This window comes from Carica papaya, chromosome 7 (assembly GCF_054855325.1).
Source record: "Carica papaya isolate Zhongbai chromosome 7, ASM5485532v1, whole genome shotgun sequence".
NCBI lineage: Eukaryota > Viridiplantae > Streptophyta > Magnoliopsida > Brassicales > Caricaceae > Carica > Carica papaya.
In genome coordinates this window covers 7,845,440-7,863,167 of record NC_142315.1, presented here as the reverse complement: position 1 = coordinate 7,863,167, position 17,728 = coordinate 7,845,440, and the positions used below count along the sequence as shown (strand labels likewise).

At 36.3% G+C, this 17,728-nt stretch overlaps 1 protein-coding gene across 5 annotated transcripts in view; it reads left to right on the top strand.

Annotated features, from left to right (window-relative positions):
• LOC110812459 (MUS308 and mammalian DNA polymerase-like protein) overlaps positions 1-17,728 on the top strand; it is a 51,072-nt gene that overhangs the window by 12,823 nt on the left and 20,521 nt on the right. For all 5 annotated transcript variants that reach the window (XM_088207125.1, XM_088207124.1, XM_088207123.1 and 2 more), the window contains exons 14-18: positions 653-874; positions 1,293-1,511; positions 1,598-1,715; positions 2,032-3,173; positions 3,358-3,555. In XM_088207125.1, the coding sequence (XP_088063251.1) occupies positions 653-874; positions 1,293-1,511; positions 1,598-1,715; positions 2,032-3,173; positions 3,358-3,555 (1,899 nt within the window). The remainder of the gene's footprint in view (positions 1-652; positions 875-1,292; positions 1,512-1,597; positions 1,716-2,031; positions 3,174-3,357; positions 3,556-17,728) is intronic.

The following is a 17,728-nucleotide window of genomic DNA, read 5'->3' as shown; positions in this document are numbered from 1 at the left end:
GAAATGGAGATCTAATTATTTAGGCATGCACATACTCCAATAATGTGGTAGTAAGTCTGTCATCAGCACGACCCACAATCCAGTACAACATGATCAAACTAAACATATTGAAGTCAACAAATATTTCGTCAGAGAAAAATTGGAGAGCAGATTGATCTATACATCATGTGTGCTTATGCATTTGTTTGTTGGCTGATGTGCTTACTAAAGGATTGAGTAGCCCAGTGTTTCAGAGTATTGTTGCTAAGTTGAGAATGGAAAACACCTATTGAGGGAGAGTATTGAAAAAGAAAAGTGTATATATATTTTTTTCCTTTGTGTAACATATCAATTAGGCCCATTTAAGTAGGATACTATTTTTTTTTTAAATATATCCTTTTTTTAAAATAAATTTGAGTAGGATCCTATTATGGTGGAATATCCCATAAATCATGGGATTTGGAAATAGTTAGGTTTCTTTTTTATATAAATATGATAACATTATAAATATGTGTAATCACTTGTCATTATTCAGTAAGAAATACATTTTTCTTCATAATTTTTACAAATTTGAACAAGTAATATTTTTTAATTGAATGGGTACTAATGATTATCAGAGTAAATTTTGTTTTATCATTCATGCCAATGCCTCTTCTGTTTTGTTGACATTCAGTCAGTAGGAAACCGAGTTGGAGTGGTAGAGCCATTTTTAATGCGCATGGCACATGGTGTCCCTATTTGCCCTTCAAACAGATCAAGAGACAGTACTAAAGCTTTGCATGGAAAATCTGACAACCGACCTGGAATTGTAAACAACAATATTCTTTCAGATGAGCACACACTTCGAGTGTGTAAAAGATTTTATGTTGCTCTCATTTTGTCAAGATTAGTGCAGGTATCTTCTATTACTTTTTGATTTTTGCCTGCACTAATGTTTTCTTTTCTAGCACCTTCCTCGTACATGTTTCAAATTGTTCACGTCTGTGCATTTAATTGTAGATATAATTTTGTTATGGGTGCATGTACACAGGTTTCTTGCCTTCTCAGGTGCATGGTTCTGCATTTTTTATTTCTTATTTTTTTTTGCTAAAAGTTCAATTTTGCTTTTGCTATCCTGTCCCCCAGATTTCTCATCTGTCTTTTATCTGTTTTTGGCCTATCATATGAGAAATAAGATTCAACTACTGTCTTTTGTCTTTTATCTCTGAATTTATATGTATTAAAGTTCTATCTAACTTTTATTTAACATATACAACAGTTTATCTGTTTACTGCCTCTGCTAATGCACACAATCTTTAAATTTTGGGATGAAGGAAGCTCCTATCTCTGATGTCTGTACTGCTTTTAAAGTAGCCAGAGGCATGGTTCAATCTCTTCAAGAGACTGCTGGAAGGTTTGCATCCATGGTTTCCGTATTCTGCGAGAGGCTTGGATGGCATGATCTAGAAGGCTTGGTTGCGAAGTTCCAAAATCGTGTTTCATGTGGCGTGAGAGCAGAGATTGCCGAGCTTACGACCATTCCATATGTAAAGGTATCACATTCTTCCAAGTATTTATTACTATGGTCCTTGAATTAGTTTTATGGTTATTACTATAATTGTTATTATTTGATTTTCAGGGCTCTAGAGCAAGAGCACTGTATAAGGCAGGCTTGCGTACACCTCTAGCAATAGCTGAAGCATCTGTTCCTGAAATCATGAAAGCTCTTTATGAAACTTCTTCATGGGCTGCACAAGGTAGTCTGTTGTAGACTTTTTGTTCGTTTTCTTTGATTAGCGGTTGCAATTTTTTAACAAATGCATGGTATCATTAACAAAAAATGACATGACAGAAGAGCAGGTTTAATATGTCCTTAGATGAGTAAACTAACTATTTTTTTGTAGTTCATTTCTTGACTTATTGGTCTCTTTGGATGAGGTTTTTTTTTTCTCATAAACATCTCTCTGTTGATGCTGCAGCTATTTGTTAATCCTGATTTACTAGAATCCGAAGAGGGAATTTACATTTTATTTTCTGTATCTTAACATTGTCAAATTGACTTTATTTTTGTAGATAATTCAATGCAAAGACGAGTACATTTGGGAGTAGCTAAGAAGATTAAAAATGGGGCACGCAAAATTGTTCTCGAAAAAGCTGAAGAGGCAAGGATTGCTGCCTTCTCGGCTTTTAAATCACTTGGGCTGGATGTTCCTCAGCTTTCTCAACCTTTAATGTTGACTGGTACTAGAAGTCCTGCGGGCAAAGAAGCAACTGGTGATGATACTTCTAGTAGCTTTGTTAATCTGGATCAAATAGAGCACGTTCCAAATGAAATGCTAGGAAATTTGAATTTAAGCAAAGTTGCTTCAGAAAGTGAAGGAGAAAAGCTGGTAAAAATATCAGATGTCAGCTTAGGAGTTTCAACCAACATGAATTTGACTGCTTACTTCTCAGCAGTGCAATCTGGGGAATCCATAACCCGTGGCAATAAGCTTAATGGTCCGGTTGATCATGTCACAGGTACAGATGCTAACCTTTCTGTTCAAGTGGAAAAAACTGGGGTTGGAATCCGAATTCACGAAGGATTTATTGATCCTGGAGTGAGCACATATGATCTACCACCTGGCAATGCTTGTGAGAAGGGTCCTATAAATGCAGTTAATGTTCCGGGTGGACTAGATTCTTTCTTGGATCTCTGGGAATCTACAAGGGAATTTTGTTTTGATGTTCACTATAAGAAATGTCCTGAAATAAATTCTTTTGCGTCTTTTGAGATACATGGTATAGCAGTCTGTTGGGAAAATTCTCCTGTGTACTATATTAACCTTCCTAAGGATCTAATGTTGCCTGAAAGAAGAAATAAGAATTTGTCCATATCTGAATCTAGTGATAACAGCAAAAGTGCAAATCCTGAACATTCTTTGGAGATAGTTAAACAAAAGTGGAAGAGAATTGATGAAATTATGGGAAAGTCAGATGTTAGAAAATTTACCTGGAATTTGAAAATTCAGATTCAGGTGCTTAAACGTGCTGTAGTTTCCATTCAGAGACTTAGTAGGCTGAATCTTACAGAGAAGAACATGGGAATTGAACTCATAGACAACTCCTACTTATTATTGTCTTCAGTCTATATAAAAGATGGAATCGATCTGTGCATCGTTGCCTGGATTCTTTGGCCTGATGAGGAGAGAAACTCTAACCCAAACCTGGAGAAGGTAATTCTAGTCTTCATAGAAACAGTTGTTGTGATATAATACATGATGTCAGGTTTTTCTCTTCTCTATTAAGTGCTTTATAGTTTTTCAAATGAATCCTTGAGTTTTCATCCTTTGAGCACCTAAATGTTTATGACAGTTGTCCAGACTTGCTTCTAAAGCGGTAATATGGATGTTTTTTTAGGAAGTTAAGAGAAGGCTATCTGTTGAGGCAACAGCAGCTGCAAACAGGAGTGGCAGGTGGAAGAATCAGATGCGAAGAGTTGCACATAATGGTTGCTGCCGTCGTGTTGCTCAAACACGAGCCTTATGTTCTCACCTCTGGAAGATACTTATTTCTGAGGAACTTGTTGATGCACTTATGAATATCGAAATTCCATTGGTATGTTTCCTTGTGCTTATTCTTTGCATGAGTTTTTCTAGGGAGAATATCTGAGCTGGGAATGATTAATACTTTTTCATACTTGGAGCTAAAATTTGGTTGTGAAATTCATAGGCATGGTTTTGGTTCTATCCAACAAATTCATTATATTTTACCTATTTGTAGTTAGCATTATCTTCAGAACATGATCTTTATCTAATTTTGAGTTTGATTTCTCAAAATTATGGATCTGATGGTGCATGGTCACCGATAGGTTTTAAAGTAGTTTCGAAAAAGAGTTTTGAATAGGTAAATTTAATGTTTTGTATACACGATTATAGTATGAGGATAAATAAATAATAGGATTATTTAAGTTGGGTGCTTAAGAATGCATGTGTATATAAGATTAGCATGAATTCTATCTTCATCACTTTGGTGCTTGGGAAAGATTGGTTGATTGCAGTTTCTGATTTTCACCCTATTGGCCTTGTGACTAGTGTATTTACAATGGTCATAAAGGTGCTTTTGTTGAGGTTGGTAGGGATGTTGAATGGTCCTATTTCTGTTTACCGAAGTGTATTTGTGAGTAGTAGGCAAATTGTTATTGCTTCCTTCATTGCTAATGAAATTGTTGAGGATAAGGTCTAGAAGTAAGGACTTGTTTTAGAATTGAATTTTAACAAAGTTTCTGACAAGATCAACTAGGATTCTTGAACAATGTCATGTTGTAGAAGGGTTTGGTGATAAATGGTATAGATGGATTAGAGGATGTTTATCCTTTGTTTCTTGCTTCTTGCATGGTTATTGCCAATGATGACTTTGATGACTTCAAATCTTTGTTTTATGGATAGATTGGGGGGGGGGGGGGGGAGTGAGGAAGGAGGATCCTTTTCCTCCGTTTCTCTTCATGTTCATGGTGGATGTTCTTAGCGGAATGTTAATTTAGGGATGTGACAAGGGTTTGTCCAAATGATCGTGCATTGAGAAGGAGAATATTGAGATTTCTCATTTACAATTTGCTGATGATAATATCCTGTTCCCCGCGGGTAGTCATCGGGTTGTCAATGATGTGCCAATTTACTTCAAATCCTAGAGAGTAATTTAGGAATTATGCATCAACCTTTTAAAAAGTGGTCTTATAGGGATTAATATTGAAGATAATAATATTTCTAAACACCTTGAGTTGATTGAGTGTTGCTGTTGTCTTATCATATCACCTCTCTAGGAGTTTCTTTTTGGGGGGGGGGTGGGGTTCTTTCGAGTTGTCTCTTTAGGATCCTATGATAAGTAGACTTTCTAGGAGGCCTGTGATCGGAAGAATAATTTTTTTTTTTTTCAGGTAATAGGTCTACTCTTATCTAGCTTTGTCTAGCTTTCCTTTTATTACCTCTCTTTGTGTTTTTGGGGGTGGTTAAGAAAAATGAGAGGACTGTGGGGATTTTTTATGGCCTAGGAAGGTTAGCTCTTGAGTGATTCTTTGGTTAGATGGGATGTGTTTGCATTGAAGAATAAACTATTTTGTATCTCATTAAATATTAGTTACAATGATTTACAAAGATTTTGGTGTATTATTAATGTACCTTTTACCTTAATGTAATCCTAATGTACCCTTCTTAATACTTCATCTCAAACTAGTGAATAAATATTATTCATTTCCGACTTGAGAATAATCGTCTGAAATATAGGACTACTCAATCTTTTAGTCAATACATCATCAAGTTGCGAAGTAGTGGATATCTAAGGAACGCATATTGATCATCTATCCAACTTTTCTTTGATAAAGTGTCTGTCTACTTTAATGTACTTAGTTTTATCATGTTGTACTTGATTATGAGCAATACTTATTACTAGCTTATTATCGCAAGTGAATCTCATAGGTTCATCTTATTGAATCTTCAGTTCTTATAAAATCATCTTCAATTATAAAAAGTTAGACACCTTGAGGCATACTTCTAAATTTTGACTTTGCACTAGATCTAGTTACTACATTATGTTTTTTACTTCTCAAAGTTATTAGATTCCCTAAGAGAAAGTTACAATATTCAGAAGCGAATCTCCTTTCAAGTAGTGATTCTGCATAACCTATATCAATGTAGGCTTTAAAAAGCAGCTCATTGTTTCTTTTGAACATAATTCCATTTCCTTAAGTACCCATCAAGTAGTGGAGTATTGTGTAGACAACATGTAGGTGCACTTCTTTGGGTTTATGTAAGAACTGACTCACTACACTAACTACATATGCAATGTTTGGTATGATATGTAACAAGTACATCAATTTTTCGCTAGTTTTTGGTATATTTCCCTGTGTACATTTGGATTTTCTTTTGCCAGTATCAAGTAGTGGAGTATTGTGTAGACAACATGTAGGTGCACTTCTTTGGGTTTATGTAAGAACTGACTCACTACACTAACTACATATGCAATGTTTGGTATGATATGTAACAAGTACATCAATTTTTCGCTAGTTTTTGGTATATTTCCCTGTGTACATTTGGATTTTCTTTTGCCAGTCCCAATTGAGATCAATGAGTGTGCTACCAAATGTGCATGCTAGTTTACTTGTTTACTTAAAGGTTTGTAACATATTTTTATTGTGAGAAAAATATTCTGGACTTTGAGTATGTTACCTCTATTCCGAGGAAATATTTTAATTTTTCTAATTCTTCAATCTCGAACTCTCTACTCGGACATTGCTTGCGGAATACCTTTTCTCCTTCATCATTCTCTGTAACAATTATATCATCTAAATATATTAGGAGGGATGTGACTCCCCCTGACTCTGAATGCTCAATGAACAAGATGCGATCTCCTTGACGCTATCTGTACCTCATAGATAGCATTACTTTTGCAAATCTCCCAGACTATGCTCGATAGGATTGTTTTATCCTATAAAGTGCATTTTTGTAGTTTACATAAGTTATTTGGACATACTCCTTTAGCAAAAAATTCTTTAGATCGAATTGCTATAATTGTTTATTGAAGTTAGTTAAGTGCAATAGGATATGTATCTTATTCATCTGCGCAACGGGTGCCAATATCTCTAGATAGTCAATCCTGTAGGTTTAGGTTATACTCTTTAACTACCAGTCTTGTCTTGTACCTCTTTATGGTTAAGTTGAATTTGTACTTGATAATAAATATCCATTTGTACCCAAACTGGTATCTTTCCTTCAAGTAAATCCATAAGTTCTCATGTTCGGTTTTTTTCAAGTGCTTGCATTTTGATGCTTATAATATTTTTCTATTCCTCAATGAGATACTGATTCAGTGGAGACTGTATGTAAACTCATGAGAAAATTCTTGTGTGGTGGTGAACATTTTTCAAAAGAGACAAAAGTTGAGACTGGGTAGGGCAAATGCTTAGTGCGTTCTCTTGTCTCTTTTTTAAATACAATAGACATATCAATATTAGAAGGAAAGTGATTCTCAGTGCTTACCTCATTTTTAACACTCGGTTTGGATCTTTGAACTTGCGGATTAAAATCTCAGTTTATACTTCTTGACTACGCCTGGGAAGAACGTGGGTCTTGTATAGGTTCAAGTTCAAGCTTATTTTATAAGACTTCAGGTTTAGACTCTTTTTCTAAGCTTTGTTTTTCCTAGAGGGATGGTTGTTTTAGTGGGTGTAGTGTTTAAGAGTATGTGAGGAATATCAAAGAATGAGTTCTCTTTATCTTCTAAAATTATCTCCTCCTGAAGATGAGGATGATGAAAAAAGGACTCAATCTTAATAAAAAATTTTGGTAGACTAGTGACATTTTATCCCTTATGTGTTGGTGAGTATCCCAAAAAAATACACTTCATGGCCCTAGGGCCAAGTTTCTCTCTTTGAGACTAATATATTTGAACATAGGCAACACACCAAAGACACGGAGGATGAGGTAGGTGACTATGATCTCGGAGAAGAATGTAACTAGAACTTCCATAGGACTGCAGAAGTCTATCCTCTATATTGTAGTCGGTTGTCAAAAGCCTTACTCATGGTTGTTTGATTTTAAAAAAAAGAAGAAAGAAAAGAGAAAATGTAACGGCCCTGGAAATTTAAATGAAATGTATGTATTAGAAATCTCAAATGCGGAAGCGTAATAAAAATTTTGATTAACATCCCTTACACAATAACCAAAACGTACTCAAAACATGAAGGAACAAACTAACTAAAAGAGATACTCGAAATAAGAACTATAAATAAAACTATGAAGTCTTTAGGCATCCCCTTCGCCGTTTTCCTGTGGAATGGGATCGGGAACAACGTTTTCCTAATCTGAAATGGTTAAATAAGGAATGAGTTACACTAGTCTAGTAAAGACATCACACTATCTCACCGCTACGGAAGTAAAAGTGGGTAGAAAACAAAAATGACCAATGGAGCATAATTTATAACAAACTCGTTTATTAACATAAAAACTTTTACTGTCCACTTACCTCGGTGAGATCCATGAAAACAACATATGAAAGTAATAACATTATCATCGTCATGAAATCATATAAACTTTATAATATAACACTTACCACACCTTTGCATTTCAATCATTAAACAACATATTTTCCTCTTTTACCAGCCTACTAGTATCCATGGGAATTCATAGGGGTTCCTCGCTACCCGTGAACCATTAAAATTACAACCTGATTCCAGGGCCGTCCCCATACCCCGTCTGGTATGGGCGCCAAAACCATGAACCTCAATACCCCGTCCGGTATGAGGGTGAAACGGGCCGTCCCCATACCCCGTCCGGTATGGGCGCCAAAACACATAAGGTCTCCATACTCCGTCCGGTATGAGCGCCAAAACACATAAGGTCTCCATACCCCGTCCGGTATGAGAGACCAAGTTCCCGGTAGGGTTCCTTACGGACTCGGTTCGTCCACTATTTCCCAGGATATCTAGTCAGGTTGTCCACATTTTCCACTTATCAATTCACATAACCTTTTTGCCTTTTTTCTTAATCTCAATCATCCAATTATACACAACATGTAAACCAGTAATTGACACCAAATAAGACAACACACTATCGGGTTCACGATAATACAAACCATAATAAAAGAAACCATGATTCATGCATACGAGACCATAACATAATTACATCAAACATCATGCTGCATTTAATACTGAAAATTAGATCAAACAATAACAGATCAACACTGTATCAGACTTGGGCTCTATTGGCAACCTCAATCAATTATACATGTATAAAGTCTCAAAATATCGTTTAATTATTTATTAACCTTTAATACCGTGATAGGAAATAGGGTGAGGGGTGCTTACTTGTTTCGGGGTCTGAAATCGACTTTACAGTGCGCCGACGGGCTGTTCCTAATTTTCTTGAATTTTTTTCGGAAAATTAAAACGCACTACCGGTACTTGCACGTGTCCCAAAAAATCCCAAATCAGACTTAGGGTCCTTTTCGGCCAATATTGGAATTCCGGCACGACGACTCCGCCGTGCTCCAGCGACGGCACACCGCTTCCGGCGGCGATCCGCCTCGGGTTGGCCGTTTTCGGCCAAACTTGCATTGGTTCCTGCGATAAAACAACCCTAGGGCCCTCGGTGGGCCAAAAAATCACGAAAAACCGAGACTTACCGGCGGTGGTGCTCTCACGTGCAGCGGCTCCTCCGGCGTGAGTCGCGTTTTGATGTTTGACTCCGATCAACCTGTAGAGAAAAGAACGGTGATCACAGTGGTATAAAATTTGCATCGAACGGAGGCCGGGAAGGGCCTCATCGGAGGCAAAAACAGAGGGGGGTCCCAGCAGCGACGCCGTACTTCGGCTGGGTTTTCCGGCCATTTTGCTGGTGGTTTGGCTCCGGTTTGGCCATAGACGTACTCAGCATCGAAAAACGAACCAGGGGGAGAAAATTTACCTCGATTGGCAGTCAGAAACCTCTCCGGTGCGGCGGCGGGTGGCGGCGACTGGCTCCTCCGGCGAGGCACTGGCGGCTAGGGTTTTGTGGTCAGGTGTGAGTGGGGTTATTTATACCCTTTGCCTTTTAATTTTAACCGTCCATCAAGATTAAATCTAAATCGTCCGATCGCGATTTAATTGGGATTAAATCTGGACCGTCCATCGCGATGCAATCTGAGCCGTCTGTGCGCACGTTTGATCTGGGCCGTCCGTGCGCGTGGGAACGGATCTGGGTCGTCCGATCGCGTGCACGCGAATCGCCCATGTTGCCCGTCCCGTGTCAGCGTTTCCTTGCCACATGGCGTGTCCTGGTTGGCCGGGACTGCTGACCAGGCTGCTGACGTGGCTGCTGACGTAGTACAACTTTTCTAAATTGCGTTTTGACTCCCGGTTTCCGATTTTCTTTTCAAAAACACTCACAGAATCCATATTTTCACCCATTTTTCCCAAAATCAATTTCAATTAAATCCAAATAATATTTTTACCTAATTTTATCATTATTATTATTTTTATTAAATTAAATTAAATAAAAATCTAAAAAATTCAAATACAAAAAAAATAAAAATAAAAATAATAAGAATAAAATTAAAAATACTTAGGTGTTACAGAAAAAGAGAGAAAGAACAAAGAAAAAGAGAGATTTTGAGATAATTTCTTGATTTTATTCGATTCTTTTCATTCATATAAATGAATCTATTCATAGTCTAAGGATGTTTAAAGACGAACGATGATGGTTGCAGAAATTGCTCGGTCGTTTTCGTTGTGGTGGCGGTCGCGGAATCTGCTGGTAACGGTTAGGGTTGACTCTATAATTCTATCCTAACCCTAATTTGTTAGGGTGATTTGACCATTTTGCCTTCCATGGGTGAATTACTTTTTTGTCCCTTCCTTTTGTAGTACATATCAAATGGTCTCGAGATCGGTTGATAAGATAAGTAGCATTTAATACAAATTCTCTCCAATAGTGTTTTGGTACATGGTTTTGGAATAAAAACACACGTGTAGTGGCGCGGAAATGAGTATAGGCATAATAGAACTCATGAGCTGTTCTTTCCTTTTGAAAGGAGGATAATGTCTGATTAAAGTATTTATGGGTATTATCAGGTTAGAGACATTTAATTTTTACCCCAAATTGGATTTTAACCATCTTGTGGAATTGAGGATTTAATTTTTACCCCAAATTGGATTTTAACCATCTTGTGGAATTGAGGAATGATATGATTAATTTCATAGTTAGATTGTGGCAAGAAAAGCTAAGTTACTCTAGTGTAATCGTCGATTTAAAAAAAACCATCAGGCTCTAGAAATATTAGGAGCATCTGAGGGTCTCCAGATATCAGTGTGAACCAAATTAAATAACAAATTGCTTCTTTAACTATTGGGAAAAAATGACACGTTTGTGTTTTGCCAATTCACATATATCACAATGTAAATTTACATTATTTGAATCCAAAAACAAAGATGCAAACATAACCTTAAGGGTGGAGAATGAGGGTGGCCTAACTTTTTGTGATAGAGACTGAAGAACTTGAGAATAAGAAAAAACTTTTCTTTTCTTCTCACTCTACTTTTATTCATCGATAATCAGCAACAGTTTATAGGCAAAGGAAGGAAGAAAAAGACAAACTAATAAACTTCCCTAGTGGAAGGGAAAAAACAGCACAACTTGATAGTAGCCATTTTGTTATATTGTCAGGTTGTAAAAAGACAGAGAAAAGAAAAATACAGAAAAATAATTCTACAGTCCCCCTCAATCTAGGTTACATAAATGTTTAGTAAGTTTAGATTGGATATTAATTCGTTGAAGAGTCCTTTGAAAAGTGACTTTGTTAAAATATCTGCAGTTTGCTGATTAGTAGGAATGTGGAGTATTGTAATGGTCTGATCTTCAATCTTCTCCCTGATGAAGTGCCTATCTATTTCCACGTGTTTAATTCGATCATGATATATCGGATTTTTAGATATGCTGATTGTTACTTTATTGTCGCACCATACTTTTATTGGAGTAGTAACCAAGAATTTCATTTCCATTAGAACTCTTTTTAACCAAATTCCCTCACATATTCTATGAGAAAGTGACCGAAATTCAGCTTCTGCGCTACTTCGTGACACAACAGATTGTTTCTTGCTCCGCCAAGTGAATAAGTTTCCCCAAACGTAAGTACAGTACCCAGATGTAGATTTTCTGTCAGTTATAGAACCTGCCCAATCAACATCTGTGTAGATTTCAATATTCGTGTTCATTGTTTTTTGGAAAAATAGTTCTTGTTCTGGAGTTTTCTTAAGGTATCTTAAGATTCGATATGCCATATTCATATGAATATCAGTAGGTTGGTTTATGAATTGACTTGCAGTACATACAACAAAATTGATGTAAGGTCTAGCATGAGCAAGATATATTAGTTTGTCCATAAGTCTCTGATATCTTTCTTTATCAATCGGCTTGTCCTTTTTAAATCCAACTTTTGTAATTGTTTTCATGGGTGTTTCTGCTAGTTTACATACGAGCATCCCTGTTTCTTTTAACAGGTCAAGAACATATTTCCCTTTTGATACAGATATCCCCTTTTTAGAACGAGTAAATTCCATTCCCATAAAATATCTGAGTGCTCAAAGATCTTTTATCTCAAACTCCGTGGTAAGAAAACTTTTGAGTTTTTGAATTTCCTCTATGTTATCACCTGTTAAAATAATATCATCAATATAGACAATTAGGATAGTTTTCTTACCGGAAGTACTGTTCTTGACAAATAAAGTATGATCAGACTGACATTGCTCATAACCCATTTGTTTAATTGCTTTGGTAAATCTGTCAAACCAAGCTTTCAGAGATTGTTTTAGACCATAGAGTGCTTTTTTGAGTTTGCATACCTTGTGAGTTTTATATGTGGTCTCAAGACCTGGAGGAACTTCCATATATACCTCTTCTTCTAAATCTCCATTGAGAAATGCATTCTTTGCATCAAGTTGACAGAGAGACCAATCAAGATTAGTGGCACGAGAGAGTAATATCCGGATAGTGTTGTGCTTAGTCACTGGGGTGAATGTCTCCTGATAATCTATCCCGTAGGACTGAGTGAAGCCTTTAGCTACTAGAAAAGTTTTGTACCGATTCACACTTTCATCAGGATTGTGTTTTACAGTAAATATCCATTTGCACCCAATTTTATGTTTTCCCGGTGGAAGTTCTGTCAGTTCCCAAGTCTTGTTCTTTTCAAGAGCTCTAATCTCTTCTTGAATAGCACCTCTCCACATTGGCAATGCAGGGGCTTCATGAATGGTTTTAGGTTTAGTGAGGCTGCCATCAAGTTTGCTTATTTATGCATGATACTTTGAGAACAAGTTGCTGAATGAAATGTAATCTTGTATAGTGTTTAGTACAAGATCGAGTTCTTTTTTGCAAAGCAATAGGTAACTCAGTATCATGATCAGTAGTGGTAACCGTATCAGAAATTGTGCTTGAAAACTCATTACCTGATGTGTTCTTACTGCTTGGAATTCGAATAGACTCATGGCAATGTGTAGTTGGTTCCGAATCTTTATTAACTGAAGTTTTGTGTCTTCTAATATAGACACGTAACTCTTTGTTGATAGTAGTAGGTATAAGTTCAGTTTCAAACTCTTTGATACTCATTTCAGAAAAATTTGATGAGGACTCGGGAATAGTGAAGGGAGAAAAAGTGAGAGGTGGTGTACTTATATCCCATACTTGATATTCCTGATTAGGACTCTCCCCCTAAATATCAGTAGTGGGATAAAAGGACTGGTTTTCGAAAAAAGTGACATCCATAGTATTGTAGAAACGACGAGTTTTGGGACAAAAACATTTGTATCCTTTTTGACTTGGTGAATATCCAACAAAAATACATTTAATGGCCCGTGGGTCAAGTTTACCCCTGAGGTAGTATGAACATTAACATAGGCGGAACAACAAAAAACTTTATACGGAAGGGTATGAAAAATATGAGATTGCGGAAAGGCCCTGAGGAAGATATCATAGGGTGTTCGATATGAGAGAGTTCGGGAGGGCATACGGTTATCAAGTATGCAGCGGTGAGAATAGGTTCTCCCCAAAGAAATTTTAGAATGTGGGTAGTGAACATGATTGATCGGGCTGCTTCAAGAATGTGTCTATTTTTCCATTCAGTTATGCTATTTTGTTGTGGAGTATTGACACAGGAATTTTGATGGATAATGCCATGGTCAGAAAAATATTGGCTCAAAGTGGTTTCAAAGTATTCACACCCGTTGTCTGACCTCACTACTTGGATGTTGGTGTGAAATTGATTTTGAATTATAATGTAAAATTTTTTAAAAATCTGGCCAACTTCAGATTTTTCTTTTATGAGAAAAATTCAGGTAATTCAAGTGTGATCATCAACAAAAGATACAAACTATTTTGTCCCGATAATATTAGTGACCCGAGAGGGTCCCCATACATCACTATGAATTAATGAAAAATGTTTTGTGGGTTTGTAAACAGAACTGGGAAATGAATTTCGAATATGTTTGGACAGCTGATATATTTCACATTGAAAGGAAGTTGGATTTTTATTTCGAAACAAAGTAGGAAATAGTTTTTTCAAGTACACGAAGTTAGGATGTCCTAAACGGTAATGCCATAACATGATAGGGCATTCCATATTTAAGTTGTTTACAGATTCAGGATAAGTATATATTGCATGATGAGTTTGTCTATTAAGAGAAGAGTTGTCAACTTGTAGTAGATAAAGACCCGAATCCATACTAACATTGCCAATCGTCTTCCCCGAGTTCAAGTCCTGAAATTCACACAGTTTAGAGTTAAATGTAGCCACACAATTCAAGTCTGTGATAATTTACTTACTGATAGGAGATTGCAATCCAAATTTAGAACATATAGCACAGAGTACAAAATTAACTTAGGTGTCAGTGGAATTATTCTTGTTCCTTCGACTTGGGAGCTAGAGGCATCAGCAATTTTAACTGAAAATTTATTTCTGCACTTACTATATTACTTGAATAATGAGATATCCCCAGTCATATGATCAGAAGCACTTGAGTCAATAATCCATATTCCTATTTTTGTGGAATGAGTTGAGAAACAAAAAAAATACTTTGTGAGCTGTAAAAGCATTACTGATAACCATATTGGGTGAAAACAATTTTTGGAGGAGGCTGATTTGTTCTGCACTAAATAAGGAGCTTCCGGTAGAAATGGCTATAGTGGATCCATCCTCTGTTGAGATAAAACTGCCCCGATGAATTTCCTCAATTTCTTGCTTTCCTGTTTTCTTCTTCTCAGCCGATTCCTTCTCAGCTGGTTTCCTGTGAAGTTTCCAGCATCTTCCACGAACGTATCCCGGCTTTTTACAGTATTCACACCATGGCTCTCTCTTTCGCTCAGTCACCTGACTTATGAGAACAGTACCCGTCTCGGGTGAGAGAGATATGCTTTCAGCAGGGTTAGGGTTGTGTTGCGAGTCACCCATCATCACTTTCTTCCTGCTTTCTTCGCGTCACACCTCCAAGAACACATCTCTGATGTTTGGGAGAGGTTTGGTTCCAAAGATGCGTTCTCTTACCTCGTTGAAGTTTTTGTTCAATTCTAAAAGAAACTTGAAGATTCGTCTCTGTTCCACGATGCTTCGGAATCTTCTGGCATCCTCTGGGCAACTCCAAGCATGTTCCTCAAAAACATCAAGTTGCTGCCATTTTCGAGTAAGAAAATTGTAATATTGAGTTACTGTTTTTTCTTTTTGGCGCAGGTCGTGAAGTTTTTTCTTCGATTTCGAAGATTACAGAAGTCTTGTCGCGAGTGGAGTAGAACTCACGAGCTGCGACCTAGATATTGTGCGCAGTCTCATAAAGAAAGAAATTTTCGCAAATCTCAGTGGTCATTGAGTTCACCAACCAAGACATAATAAGATTGTTCTCAACTTTCCATATCTGAGCATTCGGATCGTTCGTGGGAGGAGGTGAGAGTTCTCCAGTGAGATATTCATCTCGGCCTTTCCCTTGGATGAACATCAACACCATGGACGACCACTGAAGATAGTTACTACTATTTAGTCGATGGCCAGTAACGAAAGAAGGAGCATGATCAACCAGAGCATGGCGGTCAGGCACCAGAAGGTGAGAGCCCAAAAGAACTTCGGGCGGAGAAGGGGTCTGCTCATCCATTGCCTATTGAATGCAAGAGGGATGCTGAAGAATTTGGATCAGGCTTGCTCTGATACCATGAAGAACTTGAGAATAAGAAAAAAATTTTCTTTTCTTCTTACTCTACTTTTATTCATCGATAATCAACAACATTTTATAGGCATAGGAAGGAAGAAAAAGACAAAAACTAACAAACTTCTCAAGTGGAAGGGAAAAAATAGCACAACCTGGCAGTAATCATTTTGTTATATTGCCAGGTTGTAAAAAGATAGAAAAAGAAAAAATACAGAAAAATAATTCTATAGAGACATATCTTATTAAGATGCTGGTGGAAAGACCAGTCCTTGGTGTCTCAGGTGCATACAGGAAGTATAATCCGTTCTATGTCTCAACACGTTCAATAGTCGTCCTTGAATTTTCGTCCTGAAATTCACAAAGAGAGAGAAAAAAATATCTTTGTAATTGTAAGATTTAGGGAAAAGAGTGCTTAATATTTCTTATATTTTATTCAAATGAGAGTAGGGGTGTATATATATATACAGACGAATTCATATAAGGTAACCAACATAAATTATCAAATTAATTTTATTCCTAATTATGCTAGTATATTTGGAAAGGTAATCATATTATTATGTATAAAGAATATTTTATAATATTCTAATACTCCCACTCAAGCTGGAGTGTAAATATTAATCATGCCCAAATTGTTTCAAAAATACTCAATCCGTGTCCCATTCAGAGGTTTTGTGAATATATTACCAAGTTATTCTCCTGTCTTCACATAACCAGTAGATATAAAGTTTTTCTAAATTTTTTCTCGGATGAAGTGACAATTAATCTCGATATATTTGGTTATCTAATGATACATGATTTGAGACAATATGAAGGACAACTTGATTATCACACTAGAGTTTTGCAGATGTGAGTTTCAAACCCACTTCATCGAAAAGATGATGTATTCATAAGATTTCGTATGTGAACTGGGCCCTATCTCTATATTCGGACTCGTGCTTGAGCGATATACAACTGTTTGTTTTTTACTTTTCCATGATATGGGATTTCCACCAACAAAAACACGATAGCTCATAGTAGACTTTATATCAATTTTAGATCCAACTCAATTAGCATTTATAAAATATTCAATGTGAGTATACTTATGATTTCTAAACATTATGTCGGATCCTGGGAAACCTTTTAGGTAGCACAAATATGTTCTAGAACTTCTAAGTGTTTAGTTATAAGTGTAAACATAAATTGACTTGAAACATTAACAGAATATGTAATATTTGGGCGAGTTACAGTGGGGTAGTTTAATTTCTCAACTACTCACTTATATTTTTTTAGATCTTTAAAGGGATCACCATCATCTTTTGTAAGATGTACATTTGGTACCATAAGCGTATTGTATGACTTAACTTCCAGCTTTTCTGTTTTTGCAAGTAAATCAAGTACATAATTCCTTTAAGATAACAAAATTGCTTCCTTGCTTCTTATTACTTCAACTCCTAAGAAATAATTTAAATGTCCCAAGTCTTTGGTATTGAATTTAATATGCAAGAATGACTTGAGAGAGGATATTCCTTCATGGTTATGTCTTGTAATCACAATATTATCAACATAAACAATAAAAAGTATAATAATAGTTGTTAATTGTTTATAGAAAACTGAATGATCACACTTGCTCTTCTTCAATTCGAATTCACGGACTACCTCACTAAACTTGTCAAATTACGCACAGGGATTCTGCTTCAGACCATACAAAGATTTTTTCAAATGGTAAAATTTCTTGTATTCTCCTTGAGCAACAAACCTAGGTGATTTTTTCATATACACTTCTTTTAAGAGATCATCATGAAGAAATGTATTTTTAATGTTTAGCTAGTGTAAGGGTCAGTTCGGGAGATTGTAATAGATATGAATAAACGGACAGAGTTAAGTTTAGCTACTGCAGAGAATGTTTCATAATAGTTCACCTCATAAGTCTAAGTATGACCTTTCGTTACCAGTCGAGATTTGAGTTTCGTGACAGAGTCATCTGGATTCACTTTGATTGTAAATACTTATTTGCACCCTATAACATTTTTTTATTTGAGTAAATCCACTAGATTTCAGGTATGATTATCATCAAAAGCCTTGATCTATTTAAGCATG